This window comes from Salvelinus alpinus, chromosome 15 (assembly GCF_045679555.1).
Source record: "Salvelinus alpinus chromosome 15, SLU_Salpinus.1, whole genome shotgun sequence".
Classification (NCBI taxonomy): domain Eukaryota; kingdom Metazoa; phylum Chordata; class Actinopteri; order Salmoniformes; family Salmonidae; genus Salvelinus; species Salvelinus alpinus.
This window is the reverse complement of record NC_092100.1, coordinates 30,540,428-30,558,227: the sequence shown is the minus strand read 5'-3', so window position 1 is coordinate 30,558,227 and position 17,800 is coordinate 30,540,428. Positions and strand designations below refer to the sequence as shown.

At 42.4% G+C, this 17,800-nt stretch overlaps 2 protein-coding genes across 2 annotated transcripts in view; both read right to left on the bottom strand.

Annotated features, from left to right (window-relative positions):
* LOC139539911 (insulin-like growth factor 1 receptor) overlaps positions 1 to 17,800 on the bottom strand; it is a 190,110-nt gene that overhangs the window by 94,353 nt on the left and 77,957 nt on the right. The gene's annotated exons all lie outside the window — the stretch shown is intronic.
* On the bottom strand, positions 4,830 to 8,436 carry LOC139539912 (uncharacterized). The gene is made up of 2 exons (XM_071343303.1): positions 6,165 to 8,436; positions 4,830 to 5,988 (listed from the first exon to the last, which is right to left on the bottom strand). The coding sequence occupies exons 1-2, from the start codon at positions 8,147 to 8,149 to the stop codon at positions 5,985 to 5,987; spliced, it is 1,989 nt and encodes a 662-aa protein (XP_071199404.1). The 5' UTR covers positions 8,150 to 8,436; the 3' UTR covers positions 4,830 to 5,984.

Below are 17,800 nucleotides of genomic sequence, written 5' to 3'. Positions count from 1 at the left end.
TGAACACACTTACACACTTAAGACAGGAAATATGAACATTCAAACAGTTCACAAGCAAATACATTCCTATAACGTTACAAATATGTAGAGACAAAGAGAGACTGGACAGTATCGTGTGATGTGTAGGGCGGGACAGTGCACATACCAACATCCTAAACATACTTGTTCAAAACATCACCCATCATCACACGTCACACACACATACACTACCGTTCAAATGTTTGGGGTCACTTAGACATTTCCTTGTTATGGATTTTTTTTTTTTAAATGGCCCGAAACAAACTGAAGATCTCATACAACGCTGTGTACTTCTCCCTTCACAGAACAGCGCAAACTGACTCTAACCAGAATAGAAAGAGGACTTGTGAGGCATCTGCTTCTCAAACTAGACATGGAACTTGCTCAGTTGTGCACCGGGGCCTCCCACTCCTGGTTAGAGCCAGTATGCGCTGTTCTGTGAATGGAGTAGTACACAGTGTTGTACGAGATCTTCAGTTTCTTGACAATGTCTCACATGGAATAGCTTTAATTTCTCAGAACAAGAATAGACACAAGTTTCAGAAGAAAGTTACTTGTTTCTGGCCATTTTGAGCCTGTAATTGAACCCACAAATGATGATGCTCCAGGTACTCAACTAGTCTAAAGAAGGCCAGTTTTATTGCTTCTTTAATGAGAACAACAGTTTTCAGCTGTGCTAACATAATTGCAAAAGGGTTTTCTAATGATCAATTAGCCTTTTAAAATGATAAACTTGGATTAGCTAACACAACGTGCCATTGGAACACAGGAGTGATGGTTGCTGATAATGGTCCTCCGTACGCCTATGTAGATATTCCATAAAAAATCAGCCGTTTCCAGCTACAACAGTCATTTACAACATTAACAATGTCTACACTGTATTTCTGATCAATTTGATGTTATTTTAATGGACAAAAAAGTTGCTTTTCTTTAAAAAACAAGGACATTTCTAAGTGACCCCAAACTTTTGAACAGTAGAGTACATACAGTACACACAAAGAGGAGCGATGTGAAAGTAGGTCATCTAAAAGGGCCATGGTGTCTGAATCCATTTCCGCATTTTCCCATGTACTTTAAAGAAAAAATCCACCCAAAACCACTCATTCCTGTAATTTACAGTGTTAAATTACACTAATATGTGAGAACAATATTTTTTGTGAACACATGTTTCATTTTCACAGCATGACAACGTGAACACGATTGATCGTGGGGTGCGTTATAAATTCCTTAATTCATTGGATTTCTACCTCCTTTCTATAATATCTATGGCAACTGCACCATTGAATGCACCCTGGACTAAAGAGGCAGACAAATAGGAAATATATGCTAGACCCTCCGTTAAATTACAAATTTCTCGAGGTAGGAATATCGCAAAAATATGATCAATGGCTTAATCGAGAGAAGACATCCTCCCGATTTATGAAATCGACCAGTATTGAAATCTGAAATGTATGATAGACGTTTTCGTGATCTAAAAGTCATATTCCTATTAACTTCCAGTGTATTGAGAGAGACTTTATCACAGTGCTATGTCATACCTGACGGATTTCTGCCTACTTGAACGCCAATAACACAGATACATATCAAAACATTAAATTACCCAGGGAATCGATAGAACATCACTCAGAGATGTACAAAAACAATATACCATTCAAAATGGTTAAACCTTTCTTTAATATTTCATTGGCCCTGGTCAAGCTGCATTGGAGATTTTAAGAATTAGTCAGGGTAAAGTGTGTGCTCATCTGAAGAGCTTAGCCCAGCGTAGTTCTCCCTGCCCCTGCAGGACCACAACATTTGAATGACAATGAGTACTTGTGAGACATGGCTAAATGTATTGTGACCCCTGATGATGAATTGCCAGTGGCCAACCTACCAATGATACATCATCAATCCCTGGACACAGCTCGCAGGGGGTTGGAAGGGCCACATAGGCCAGGAGGTCTTCACTCTGACACTCACTCCTCCTGCAGTGGCCAGGAGGTCTTCACTCTGACACTCACTCCTCCTGCAGTGGCCTCTGATGAGAGATGAACACTACTAAAGACTCTCTCTCTCTCTCTCTCTCTCTCTCTCTCTCTCTCTCTCTCTCTCTCTCTCTCTCTCTCTCTCTCTCTCTCTCTCTCTCTCTCTCTCAATAAAGTCAATTCAATTGACTTTATTGACATGGCAAGTTCATTATTACTTACATTGTCAAAGTATACATATCGAAAAATAAAAATCTAATATATATATGTATATATATACAAAATATATATATATTTATATATAAATAAATGGTGGAACCAACAGCAATAATAATAGTAGTAGTGGACATGGGATTACCATTAACAGCAACTACAACAACAATATTAATCAGAACAACAATACATTAAAGCAACAGTAGTAGACCAGTGTCAACATGACTTGAGAAGACATATGACCTGGTATGAAAGACAAAACAAAACTAAGCTAAATGGGAAATATTATCAACATTACTTTGCATTTTTCACTGGCTGTCCCTCAGGTTGTGGCAGGAGGACACATATTTGGCTGCCAAAACTGCACATTTTGGCTTTTCACCCAATAAATATTTGATTTTTTCTTCATCTTTTATAGTTTCAAATTCTTTGTATTGAGTTATAATTTTGGGAAAGAAATATGCTCTTAGGTCTGAGTATTTGTCACAGTGTAGTAGGAAATGCACCTCTGTCTCTACCTCTCCCCTGGAGCAGAGTGGGCACAGCCTGTCCTCTCTGGGCAGCCAGGTTTGTCTGTGACGACCGGTCTCTATAGCCAGACTGTGCTCACTGAGTCTGTACCTAGTCAATGTTTTCCTCAGTTTTCTATCAGTCACAGTGGTCAGATAGTCTGCCACCATGTACTGTCTGTTTAGAGACAAATAGCATTGAAGTTTACTTTGATTTTTTGTGGTGTCTTTCCAATAGGTTATATATTTTTCTTTTTGTTTTGTGATGATTTGGTTGGGCCAGATTTTCTGAGGGCTGTCCCGAGGCTCTATGGGGTTGGTTTGGGTTGGTGAACTGAGCCTCAGAACCAGCTGGCTGAGGGGACTCTTCTCTGGTTTCATCTCTTGACATTGTAGAGCTGTGTGATGGAATGTTTTGGGGTCACTTGTTTTTAGATGGTTGTAAAATTTGATGGCTCTTTTTTCTATTCGAATGAGGAGGGGGTATTGGCCCAATTCTGCCCTACATGCGTTATTTGGAGTTTTTCTTTGTACTTGCAAAACAGTCTTGCAAAACTCTGCATGCAATATTTCAATTGGATGTTTGTCCCATTTGGTAAATTCATTATTAGAGAGTGGACCCCATACTTCACTACCATATAGAGCAATTGGTTCTATAACTGATTGAAAAATTTTGAGCCAGATTCTAATTGGAATTTCAATTTTGATGTTCCTTTTAATGGCATAGAATGCTCTTCTTGCTTTGTCTCTCAGCTCATTCACAGCCATGTGAAAGCTACCTGTGTTGCTGATATTTAGTCCTAGATATGTGTAGTTTTTGGTGTGTTCTAATAGAACTGTGTCCAAATAGAATTTATATTTGTCATCCTTATTTCCCGACCTTTTTTGGAATATCATTATATTTGTTTTTTTTAGGTTAACGGTCAGAGCCCAGGTCTGACAGAACCTGTGAAGACGATCTAGGTGCTGCTGTAACCCCTCTTTAGTGGGAGACAGCAGCACCAGGTCATCTGCGTACAGCAGACACTTGATTTCAGTGTTGTGTAGGGTGATACCAGGTGCTGCCGATTCTTCTAATATTTTTGCCAATTCATTAATGTAGATGTTAAATAATGTTGGACTTATTGGGCAGCCCTGTTTCACTCCACGCCCCTGAGAGAAGAAGTCTGTTTGCTTGTTGCCAATTTTAACCGCACATTTGTTTTTAGTGTACATTGATTTAATAAAATCATATGTTTTCCCTCCAATACCACTTTCTATTAGTTTATAAAAAAGACCTTCGTGCCAAATTGAATCAAATGCTTTCTTGAAATCTACAAAACACGAGTAGATTTTGCCTTTGTTTTGGTTAACTTGTTTATCAATTAGAGTGTGGAGGGTGTAAATGTGGTCTGTTGTACGATAATTTTTTAGAAATCCAATCTGGCTTCTGCTCAGGACGTTGTGTTCGTCAAGGAAATGATGTAGTCTGCTATTTATAATACTGCAGAGAATTTTCCCCAAGTTGCTGTTAACGCAAATTCCTCTGTAATTATTTGGGTCAAATTTGTCTCCATTTTTATAGATTGGTGTGATCAATCCCTGGTTCCAAATATCGGGGAAAATACCTGCAGTGAGGATAATGTTGAAGAGTTTGAGTATAGCCAATTTGAATTTGTGGTCTGTATATTTGATCATTTCATTTAAAATACCATCAGCACCACAGGCCTTTTTGGGTTGGAGATTGCATAGTTTTTCCAATAATTCTTCTTCTGTAATTGGGGTATCCACAGGATTCTGATAGTCTTTGACTGCTAATTCAAGGATTTGTAATTTTTCTTGTATATCTTTTTGTTCTGGGCTCTTTGTTATATTGCTGTAGAGGTTTGCAAAGTGATTTCTCCACATATCCCCATTTTGGATAGCCAATTCCTCATGATGAGGTTTGTTTAATTTATTCCAATTCTCCCAGAAGTGGTTTGATTCTATGGATTCCTCAATTCCATCCAGCTGATTTCTAATGTGCTGTTCCTTTTTTGTTCTTAGGGTGCGTTTGTATTGCTTCAGTGTTTCCCCATATTGAAGGCGTATATTTTTGTTGTCTGGTTCTCTGTGTTTTTGATTAGATATATTTCTCAATGACTTTCTTAGATTTTTGCAATCATTATCAAACCATTTTTCATTATCTGTTATTTTTGGTTTGCTCTTATGCTTCTTTAGATTAGCCAAGGAGGCTAATTTGTAAAATATAAAGTTTATGTTCCTAACGGCCAAATTTACACCTTCATTGCTGAAGGAGAACGTTAAGGCTAAAAAGTTGTCCAGGAGAGATTGTATTTTTTGGCTACTAATTGCTTTTTGGTAGATGTCTGTACTGTTTGCACTCCATCTATAGGCTTGTTTAGTACCATGTAATTTATTGGGCCGTGATGCTTCATGGTTGGGTTCTGCTCTTCTCAGATACACTGTGATTTTACTGTGGTCTGAGAGAGGTGTTAGTGGGCTGACTGTGAAGGCTCTGAGAGACTCTGGGTTTAGGTCGGTGAGGAAGTAGTCTACAGTGCTGCTGCCAAGAGATGAGCTGTAGGTGTACCTACCAAAAGAGTCTCCTCTCAGCCTGCCATTGACTATGTACAGACCCAGTGTTCGACAGAGCCTCAGGAGCTGTACTCCGTTTTTGTTTTTCACTTTGTCATAGTTGTTTCTGTGGGGGTATGTGGGGAGGGAAAGGTTGTTGCTTCCTGGTAGGTGTTTATCCCCATGACTGTTAATAGTGTCTTGTACTTCTGCTGTTCTAGCATTCAGGTCTCCACAGACCAGTACGTTGCCTTGGGCCTGAAAGTGACTAATCTCCCCCTCTAGAATGGAGAAACTCTCTTCATTGAAGTAGGGTGACTCTGAGGGGGGAATGTATGTGGCACAGAGGAAGACGTTTTTATCTGTCAAGATAGCCTCCTTGTTTATTTTTAACCAGATAAAGAATTCTCCTGTTTTGATCAATTCGATTGAATTAATTAGTTCAGATTTATACCATATTAGCAATCCCCCTGAGTCTCTGCCCTGTTTGATTCCTTTTAATTTAGTGGATGGTATGATTATCTCCCTATAACCTAGTGGACAGCCAGTGGAAACATCAACTCTGCACCATGTTTCCTGTAGTACTACAATATCAACATCATCAATTTCTTTCAGGAAGTCTGGGTTTCTGCTCTTTAGCCCAAAAGCAGAGGACTTCAATCCTTGTAAATTCCAACATGCAACGTAAAAAGACTTCATCACTTTTTTTCTTTTCTTTTCTTTACCTTTCAAAATGAGACAAACACTCACAATCCAAGAAGAACCATTAAAATAGGACTTTTCAATTAAAGTAAACTCTTATTTTGCAAATGTGATTTGTTTATAATTTAAGATAGAATTTGTGTCATGCCACTTGGGTGGATGTAGTGTGAGAATGGTGGAGTTCATGTGCTCATCTTACCATGACCCTCGGCCCATCACATGTGAGCATAGTAGACTCAGCATTTGTTTGATGTCACTCATTTGGTTGGTGGGGGCTGGGCCAGTTGCTCCTCTCACAGCCTGTGCGTAGCTCTGCCTGCTGGGCTGTGGCTCCTCCAGGTGTGGGTCTGCGGTGGGGGGCAGGGGGGTGGGAGGCCTCGTCTGGGTGGCTCTGAAGCTGGGCTGGGGTGGTCTGTGCTGCGCTGGCTGTGGTGGGCATTGAGGTTGGTGGTGCTGTGGTCGTGGCTGGGGGGTCCAGGGTGCTGGTCCGGGATGTTGTCTCGGTGATCTCGGCAGGGTGGAGATTGCTCTGCTGTTCCTGGGTGGAGAGGTCGGGCTGCGGTTTAAAGCGACGTCCTTGAGAGTCTTGGCAAGGATGGGGACTGTCTCCCTGTACAGGTGAACATGGTCATAGAGACAGTCCAGATCGAGGGTGGGATGGTGGGCCAGGTGTACATTGGGTCGCAGGGCACAGTCCCGGGATAGGCTGGCGTTTATTCTTTGGATTGTGGCAGGGTGGAAGTCCCTCCTCTGTAGAAGGGTTGACACTATGATTCTTGTGTTGGGGAAGATTGCGGAGGCCTTCTCAATCACTCCCCGTAGTGAAGTGGCCACCCTCTCCTGCTGAGCACGCAGGTCGTTGCTTCCGGTGTGTATGATTATGTGGCTTGGCGACCCGAGATGGTTCTTATCAAGCAGCTCCATGGCACTCTGCGTTGTTGGGCACCACACCTTTCTCGTTTTGTGTCTAGGGAAAAGTTTCTTCTCCTGAACATACTTCCCATTTGAGTCCATTAACAGGACGATGTCAGCCAGTGTTTCTTCTGGACTGGGGGGGGCAGAGGGGGGGCTGGTGGGTGTTGGAGCTGGGGTGTGGCTGGTCTGTGTCGGTGCCACTGTCAGTGGGAGGCTGTTCTGTGGGTTGGGGAGGAGGGATGCAGCAGCCAGGGCTGGGGAAGTCTGGCTGGTTGAGCTGGGTTCCTCTGCTGTGTGAGGGCAGGTCATAGGGTGGTGATCTATCTGCTCCTGCAGCCTGTCCTCTGCTCTCTTTCTCTCCTGCAGCTCCTCTCTTAGTGCGGTCAGCTCCTTATTGCTGCTCTGCCTGTCTTTTTGGAGCTCTCTCACCTCCTTTGTTAGATCAGCCAGCTCTCTCTTGAGTCCGTCTCTCTCTTGCTGAACCTCTTTCAGCTGTGTTGCAAGGCTGCTGTCCTGCTCTGTCCTCACCTTGGTTAGGAGCTCCTCTAAGGTGTGGTTGTCTGGTTGCTGTTTGCTCACGCTCTCCCTGAGCAGGACCACCTCCCCCTCCAGTTTGGTGAACTCATCCCTCATGGCAGCCATGGTGGTGAGGAGGGCCTGAGCCTGCTCTGCACTGAGGGGGTCGCTCTCCTCCTGGGGCGTGTCCTCCACTATGGTGGGAAGAGAGGTGCTGGATGTGCTTGTTTGGGTGGGGAGGGTAGGGGTGAGGGTGGTGCTGGTGGAGTTTCTCTTGTGGGAGGGCATGTCACTGGTGGTGTCCTTTTCTCTCTCCGCTCTCTCCTTAATGGTCTGAAAGTCTGTTTCAAACAGCCTAATGTTACCTTGCACCATGACAGTTCCAGTCTTGTAGAGGTTGATTGTTATCATGGTGCTGTCAGGGTCGTCTGTCTCTTTGATTTTCAGCTTCCACCCATTACAGATTCCCTCTTTCTTTATGCATGGGTAGTGAGAGCAGACTGCTGAGCGCCATGCATTTGGCTGGTCAGTGAGGAAGATGAGATTACTCACGTCACCGTTTTTGTAGAGGTCTGCAAAAAGGGTTTCTGGCCTCTCCTCTAGTAGTTTCTGTTTAAAAGTTTTCCTCATTGTGTCATTTTTGGCCTTTTTTGGGTAGAGAATGGATTCTGCGCTGAGGGGGAGTGGGGACATGGTGTCTGTGCGCTCTGCTACTACTGCTCCTGCTGCGCTGTTCTGCTGCCCCGTTGCCATGGCAACCGATTTGTTTGTCTGCTGTTCGCGCTACTTTAGTTCAAAAAACAGCAAAAAGAGTGAAAAATCCTCACACAAAAAACTGAAGATATGTTTACAGTTAGTCCGTGCTCCTTTTTGGTTTACTCACTCAGTTTGGTCGTTTGATGTAGTTGTATTAACTGCCCTTGCTAGGTTTGTTCTAGCTCGTTTCTTCTGGCTAGCTTGTTAGTCTGCTGGCTAGGTCTTTGATGTGTAGCTAGCTAGCTAGACTCAAAACTTCTTAACTTGAGGCGCAAAGTTATTATTTTTTTTTCTATTCTGAATGAATAGAGTTGTTGTTCATTACTTCTTGTCTGGAATTCTTCTTCGATTAGAGTGTTTATCTCATTCTAAAAACCAAAAAAAAATCAAATATATCAGGAGCTCATGTTGAGCATGACTCCCTCTCTCTCTCTCTGTCTCTCTCTCTCTCTCTCTCTCTCTCTGTCTCTCTCTGTCTCTCTGTCTCTCTCTCTAACCCTAACCCCCCCCCCCCCCACAGTCATAGACTTACAGGACATGTGATGTCCAGTCAAGAGAGCGGTTTTCAGACTGTAGACAATGGAGAATCTGGTCAACCAGTAATCCAGTCACCTCTGGCTCTATAATCATAGTACAGTACTCCCATGCATTTTCAGATGTGGACAGAAAAATATTCAGTATAAGTATACTCAGCTCAGTATTCTCAGAAATTACATACTGAACTTTTGATCCAGTGTTGCATCAGATTTGCACCAGCCTGCAATGTGAAAGCAGACACAAGCACGCACACACAAACATGTGTGGTTGTGGTATCTCAGTCAGTATGAGGTCTGAACAGGAGCCATTGTGGATTGAGATCCCAGCCACACTGCAGCCCACTCTCTCCTCTAATATACCCAGAGATGAACAAGACGTCAGCCCGCAAGCAGCCTGTGTGACGTCAACAGATGTGTGCTTTGACCAGAAGCCTGAAGGACTTTGATTCAACAGGAGGAAAAAAACTGTTTGGATGTCATGTTGAAAATGTGGCCCACCATAAGAGAGAGTGAGATCAGCTTTGATTAGAGTAGCAAAATAAAGCAGCAGTATTTCAGTGCAAGCATCACTGTCCGTGTAATGGAATAATTATGTCTGCTCTCCTCTCCAATAACGCTGAAGTATTACTGGTGCCCACAGCATGGCCAGAGTTCATAGAAACACTTGCGTCTAGTTGACCTGTGGGTGCTGACTTATATTTACAGAGAAGAGATAAGGATGGCAGAGTGTATAGTAATAAACACATTTTTTTTTAAACAGGGGGAGATACAATGTACATCAAAGTCAAGTAAAATTGGATAAACAGGTCTCTACAAATGAAATCATGTAACTGACTTCTTTAAGTCAACATTCCTTATTAAAACAGCAACCATGTACTCCAGCTCTGTCCAGTGAGGGATAACAGAATGACAGGGTTGATATTGTATTACGTTAACTAATAAATGGCATCTTGTTGCCGCTCAACTGAGTTGTCTAGATATGACTGGATGAAAGAAACAAAGGGGAGTAGCTCTGGGTTGCGAGAAGGGGGTTAGCGAAAGAGAGAGAAAAAAACACATAAACATACACCTCGGAGTGCATTCCATCCCTCCCTCTGCAGCCTCCCTGTGCCTCAGTCTGGGACTCCTCCCCTAGGGCCACCCGGCATGAGGCATGAGCAGGGTCTGACATTCCACAGGGATACTTGCAACACCACACAACAGCATACCCAGCTAACAATTCTAGGTAGAGAGAACGTTTTTGTAATGTTACACGTAATGTTCCCCTAATGTTTGAGTGTCCAGTTTTCCGTTAGTTAGGGGAACATTCTATGTTAGCGAAAACTTTCTGAGAACCTTTTTTAGCATGTTTTGGCATTAGAGTTCCCTTAATGTGAAACAGAACATAGACAGAACGTGGTTACCATCAGAACATACAATATTAATTTTCTTGACACGTTTCATGGGAACATTGCAAGAACATTTATGTGTATCAGTTGTCAGGACGTTGCATGATGGAACCAAAGAAACGTTCTCTACCCAAAAATATTGTATTACACATCACGCCTTGTTACTGTTGCCGAGCCAATCAAGGCCCTGATTGGTGAACCACTGATCCATTTATAGCTCTTTGTCTGTTGGCAAGGTTAGGGATACTGAATCACTCGGATCAATAAAGGTTTTTCTTGAGTGTACTTTTAACAGAGCTGAGATTTACTTCAAAGTGCATTCACCCTATTGTTTACAGCCTTACACCTATTAAGTTGTTTCAAATCTATACAAGTGCCTATGGAGGAGGGGGTAGATTTTCTTCTGTACAGGACAGGGCCTAACTATTCTGGCCCAGTAAGCACATGTACTAGAGATATCCCTTATTGGGACAGTGGTTAGGTTGTTCCTCATTGGTGCTGGTGGCCTGGGCTCGAGACCTGCTAAGGGAATCACCCTACTCTAAAATTCTGACCAAAATATGTTACTGATATTATTTGACAACAGTTACAACACACCTATCTGATCGAATTAAAATTCGTTTTTCATTGAAATATGGGAATATGTAGGATTTCGAGACTTTGGGAATATACATTTCTATCTGACATTTTGGTTAAAAAAAAGTTATTCACATAGAGTTGCTCTTTAGGAGGTCCCTCACGTGAGATGTGTCAGATTTGTGAAAAGGTCAATTTACAATGAAAAAAAATAATAATCAAAGTTCTATCAGCACAAACACCTTTGAACTTGGTCCTATCTGCAATCCAATCACACAATGCTGGGTTGTGAATAATTGTGTGTAATGTGAATAACATGTGTACTTTTTGAGTCATGAAAGAGGAAGACATAAAAAAAAAACATTCTGAGATTTGGGACTTGAAAAATACTCATTATCCCAAAACCATACATTTAGCAGATAGAACCTTATAATCCCAAGTCCTTGATTATTCATATCATAGGTTATTGTCCTCTTTTGCAATTACTTTGATTTGTTTCACCACTTTTTCAGAAGAATGGCCATCACTTAAGCTCTTTATGGTAAAATCAAATAAATACAGGTCCCTTAGAGCATGTTTAAGGTCCATTGGAGAGGCATTGCTGATTTTGTCATGTTCTACAGTATATCAGGGATGGGCAACTCCAGTCCGTGGTGGCCGGAGTGATGCCACACTTTTTCTCCATCCTTAGCAAACACAGCTGATTAAACTAATTGCATTCTAAACTGAAGATCATGATTAGTTGATTATTGGAGTCAGGTGTGTAAGCTGGATCTGGGGAAAAAGTGTGACACCAATCAGGCCCCCGAGGACTGGAGTTGCCCATCCCTGTTCTATATCAATATGAAAATCTCCATGGAAGGAGTATTTCACAAAAATTGAAATGTATTGATAAGTAGCAAGTAGTTTACTGACTTTGAGTGTCAGAGGCCAGATTTATGAGTTTGCTCATCCAGAGTTAAGCTTCAGCAATGTTGCTAGTTTTCCATAGGATGTTGTGTACTTGTAATTTTAGTGAACTTTCGCTTTAACAAATGTGTTATGAACATGAATTAATATATTTGATGATGTAATTACAAAGAAGGAAGGGTATTCTCTTTATTTAATAATTGAATGTCTGTACTTTTCGATTGAAATTTAAATAATTATAACATTCTGTGCCAGATAGAACCTTATGGCTGAACCCAGATGGACATTTCAGAACCATAAGGCTCTTTTTGCACAACCCTAAAACAAATTATTTACAAATGTTTCAGGATTTCGATAGTCTGCAATTTAGGTGCCTTTAAGGTGAGGACCTTAATAATGGTTGATAAAAAAAATATTCCCTACAAAACAGTTCTGAGATCTGGGCTGTGAAAACTTTGATGCTCAATATCTCAGAACTATGGTTTGCGCAGATTGAACCATATAGTCCCACGGTCACGATTTCCCCTTTAGCATGAATTATGACAAAATTTCCACTTTCAACATGAATTCAGTATTTATTAATTCTATACAGATGAACATCTCAAATATAACTATATCGTATTTTTGAAATCTACACCCCATATACCATGTAGGAAAAAAAGTACACTACATGACCAAAAGTATGTGGACACCAGATCGTCGAACATCTCGTTCCAAAATTATGGGCATTAATATGGAGTTGGTCCCCCTTTGCTGCTATAACAGCCTCCACTCTTCTGGGAAGGCTTTCCACGAGATGTTGGCACATTGTTGCGGCGACCTGCTTCCATTCAGCCACAAGAGCATTAGTGAGATCAGGCACTGATGTTGGGCGATTAGGCCTGGCTTGCCGTCGGCGTTCCAATTCACCCCAAAGGTGTTCGACGGGGTTGAGGTCAGGGCTCTGTGCAAACCAGTCAAGTTCTTCCACACTAATCTCAACAAACCATTTATGTATGGACTTCCTTTTGTGCACGGGGGCATTGTCATGCTGAAACAGGAAAGGGCCTTCTATAAACTGTTAATACAAAGTTGGAAGCACAGAATCGTCTAGAATGTCATTGTATGCTATAGCGTTAAGATTTCCCTTCACTGGAACTAAGGGGCCTTAGCCCAAACCATAAAAAACAGCCCCAGACCATTATTCCTCCTCCACCAAACTTTACAGTTGGCACTATGCATTTGGGCAGGTAGCGTTCTCCTGGCATCTGCCAAACCAAGATTCGTCTGTCGAACTGCCAGATGGTGAAACGTGATTCATCACTCCAGAGAACACGTTTCCACTGCTCCAGAGTCCAATTTCAGCGAGCTTTACACCACTCCAGCCGACGCTTGGCATTGCGCATGGTGATTTTAGGCTTGTGTGTGGCTGCTCGGCCATTGAAACCCATTTCATGAAGCTCCTGACGAACAGTTCTTGTGTTGACGTTGGTGGTGTAGCAGGAAGATTGGACTACTGTGAACCAAGAGATTGGTGAGTTCAAAGCCCAGGAGAGGACATGTTGAATAATAATTACTGTATGAAAGAACAAGGACAATGTAATCGTCAAATATGTAAGTCAAAAACACTGATTGGCTCGGCAACAGTAAGAGGGCATGATAGGTAATGAAACACTTTTTGAGGAGGGAGAATGTTTCTCTGGGACCATCAGGCAATGTCCTGAAAACTGATACACGGAAATGTTCCTGCAAGGTTCCCATGAAACGTGTCTAGATTATTAATATCTTATGTTTCAAGAACATGGCAACCATGTTCTGTGTAAGTTCTAATTGACATTAAGGTAATGGTCTCTTGGAAACATTCCTTGCACATTACGGGAACATTCCTATGAAAACGTTAATCATCTAATGAGACTCAAAAGGGAACGTTCTCTAAAGTTGTGGTAACATTTGTTGTTAGCTGGGCAGACACAATGGCAGGAATGGGGCAGTCCCAGCACAACCAATAACACTCAATCACAACAGGATGCATGGCCTCAATACAAAGACCTTCCCACAAACAATGCCATGTCATAATATAGCTCTAAAAAAAGGTTTTTGAAGCCTTTCCCAAATGTTTTGATTTGTGATATCTGTTATGTTCCTGTGCTGGTGAGCTGGTGAGGCTCCATATGGTCAAGGTTACAGACCTCCCCGCCCATCATCCAGACCACGTTACCATCAAAACATGGGAGCAGCGTTTGAACTGAGCCTTGTGACCAATGGGGAGCGGAGGAGGCCTAATGGGTTTAAGTGAGTGTCCAGACTGCCCACTGCTCTCCTAAACCCTGTTTGACCAGCTGTCTGTTGTCTAAAGACGGCTAGAGAGCGCCTCACTCACGCACTGACTTAAGGGAGGGCTCTGAAAGGCTAAACACACTCCCGTGCAGCGGCCACTCCTCCCATTTACGCCATCAACCGCCAACCTCTCCTCCAACAGAACAAAAGGAAATATTGACTTCCTTCGTTATGGACTTTCAGGATCAGCCGCCATCTTTACCGCCTACAGCCTCCTGTAGAGGGTGGGTGGGTGTGTAGCAGACGGTGACTGATATACAGATCGGACTGCAGCTACACACATGTCTGTCTCTCTCTCAGTGTATTACACAAACATGTACCTCGCAGCTCTGCAGTAGCCATGTCTTTAGTCTCCTGCTGTTCAAACTATCATTTATGGCATTGCTATGGTGTAAGAGACATAAACCACCAGAGGAAAGTGAGTGTGTGACACACAGAGCAGCCATTTCCCTCCACACCAGCTTATAACAGCTACAGAGCTACTGTGGTCCAAACAATGTGGAGGGGAGGAGGAAAACAACAACAGTGTGATGGAGCCTGTTTGTCAGCTGTTACACTGCAAATATAGACTCTTTGCATCAACTTCATGTAATTGTCAATAAAAGCCTTTGACACTTATGAAATGCTTGTAATTATACTTCAGTATTCCATAGTAACATCTGACAAAAATATCTAAGGACACTGAGGCAGCAGACTTTGTGAAAATTTCTATTTGTGTCATTCTCAACATTTTTGGCCACGACTGTACTCGCTATCTCTGCCCTCTCTCCCTTTGCTGTTAACCGTTAACCAGGTATCAGCCTGAGATGAATGACTGCATGAATTACTTGTGATAGCTTGGGGATCTCTTTTTGTGTGTGTGTGTGTGTGTGTGTATGTGTGTGTGTGTGTGTGTGTGTGTGTGTGTGTGTGTGTGTGTGTGTGTGTGTGTGTGTGTGTGTGTGTGTGTGTGTGTGTGTGTGTGTGTGTGTGTGTGTGTGTGTGTGTTTCATGGTTTCAGTTAGGAAAATGTGGTGCCGGACATTTGACCAGCAGAATTTTTATTTACCGGACATTTGACAAATTTACCAGACCTATATCCATTGGGTGAGTAACCTGATTAGGGTGTCCACCCACAGCGTTCAAAATGACAGAAATCCCATGGAGATTATGGTAATTCAAATTAACAGAACAAGTCGAGAATGAAACGATGTGCGGCCCTTCTTACTGAATTCTGATGCGCACTTTGAAGATATTAGAATACAGTGGGCGCCAAAAGTATTGGGACATATTTTTGGTTGTTTTGGCTCTGTACTCCAGCACATTTGAAATTAAAGTTGAAGTCGGAAGTTTACATACACTTAGGTTGGAGTCATTAAAACTCGTTTTTCAACCACTCCGCAAATTTCTTGCTAACAAACTATAGTTTTGGCAAGTCGGTTAGGACATCTACTTTGTGCATGACACAAGTCATTTTTCCAACAATTGTTTACAGACAGATTATTTCACTTATAATTCACTGTATCACAATTCCAGTGGGTCAGAAGTTTACATACACTAAGTTGACTGTGCCTTTAAACAGCTTGGAAAATTCCAGAAAATTATGTCATGGCTTTAGAAGCTTCTGATAGGCTAATTGACATAATTTGAGTCAATTGGAAGTGTACCTGTGGATGTATTTCAAGGCCTACCTTCAAGCTCAGTGCCTCTTTGCTTGACATCATGGCAAAATCAAAAGAAATCAGCCAAGACCTCAGAAAAAAAATTGTAGACCTCCACAAATCTGGTTCATCCTTGGGAGCAATTTCCAAACGCCTAAAGGTACCACGTTCATCTGTACAAATAATAGTACGCAAGTATAAACACCATAGGACCACGCAGCCGTTATACCGCTCAGGAAGGAGACGCGTTCTGTCTCCTAGAGATTAACGTACTTTGGTGCGAAAAGTGCAAATCAATCACAGAACAACAGCAAAGGACCTTGTGAAGATGCTGGAGGAAACAGGTACAAAAGTATCTATATCCACTGTAAAACGAGTCCTATATCGACATAACCTGAAAGGCCGCTCAGCAAGGAAGAAGCCACTGCTCCAAAACCGTTTACAACTGCACATGTGGACAAAGATCGTACTTTTTGGAGAAATGTCCTCTGGTCTGATGAAACAAAAATAGAACTGTTTGGCCATAATGACCATCGATATGTTTGGAGGAAAAAAGGGAGGCTTGCAAGCTGAAGAACACCATCTCAACCGTGAAGCACGGGGGTGGCAGCATCATGTTGTGGGGGTGCTTTGTTGCAGGAGGGACTGGTGCACTTCACAAAATAGATGGCATCATGAGGGAGGAAAATTCTTTGGATATATTGAAGCAACATCTCAAGACATCAGTCAGGAAGTTAAAGCTTGGTCGCAAATGGGTCTTCCAAATGGACAATGACCCCAAGCATACTTCCAAAGTTGTGGGGAAATGGCTTAAGGACAACAAAGTCAAGGTATTGGAGTGGCCGTCACAAAGCCCTGACCTGAATCCTATAGAAAATGTGTGGGCATAACTGAAAAAGCATGTGCGAGCAAGGAGGCCTACAAACCTGACTCAGTTACTCCAGCTCTGTCAGGAGGAATGGGCCAAAATTCACCCAACTTATTGTGGGAAGCTTGTGGAAGGCTACCCGAAACGTTTGACCCAAGTTAAACAATTTAAAGGCAATGCTACCAAATACTAATTGAGTGTATGTAAACTTCTGACCCACTGGGATGTGATGACTTCAACTGTATACAATGACTATGAGGTTAAAGTGCAGACTGTCAACTTTAACTTGAGGGTATTTACATACTGTATATATCGGGTGAATCTTCTAGAAATTACCGCACTTTTAGAACATCATCACCCCATTTTAGGGGACCAAAAGTATCGGGACAAATTCACTTATACAGTGCATTTGGAAAGTATTCAGACCCCTTGACTTTTTCCACAATTTGTTATGTTATAGCCTTGTTCTAAAATGGATATATATATCTTTTTTTATCAATCTACACACAATACCCCATAATGACAAGAGCCTTTGCTATGAGACTCGAAATTGAGCTCAGGTGCATCCTGTTTCCATTGATTATCCCTGAGATGTTTCTACAACTTCATTGGAGTCCACCTGTGGTAAATTCAATTGATTGGACATGATCTGGAAAGGCACACACTTGTCTATATAAGGTCCCTCAGTTGACAGTGCATGTCAGTGCAAAAACCAAGCTATGAGGTCGAAGGAATTGTCTGTAGAGCTCCGAGAGGATTGTGTCGAGGCACAGATCTGGGGAAGGGTACCAAAACATTTCTGCAGCATGAAGGTCCCCAAGAACACAGTGGTCATATATTATGATATCATTCTTAAATGAAAGAAGTTTGGAACCACCAAGACTCTTCCTAGAGCTGGCCACCAGGCCAAACCGAGCAATTAGGGGAGAAGGATCTTTGTCAGGGAGGTGACCAAGAACCCAATGGTCACTGACAGAGCTCCAGAGTTCCTCTGTGGAGATGGGAGAACCTTCCAGAAGGACAACTATCTCCGCAGCACTCCACTAATCAGGTCTTTATGGTAGAGTGGCAAGACAGAAGCCACTCCTCAGTAAAAGGCACATGACAGCCCGCTTGGAGTTTGCCAAAAGGCACCTAAAGGACTCTCAGACCATGAGAAACAAGATTCTCTGGTCTGATGAAACCAAGATTGAAAACTTTGCCCTGAATGCCAAGTGTCACGTCTGGAGGAAACCTGGCACCATCCCTATGGTAAAGCATGGTGGTGGCAGCATCATCATACTGTGGGGATGTTTTTCAGCGGCAGGGACTGGGAGACTAGTCAGGATCGAGGGAAAGATGAACGGAGCAAAGTACAGAGATCCTTGATGAAAACCTGGTCCAGAGCACTCAGGATCTCAGACTGGGGCGAAGGT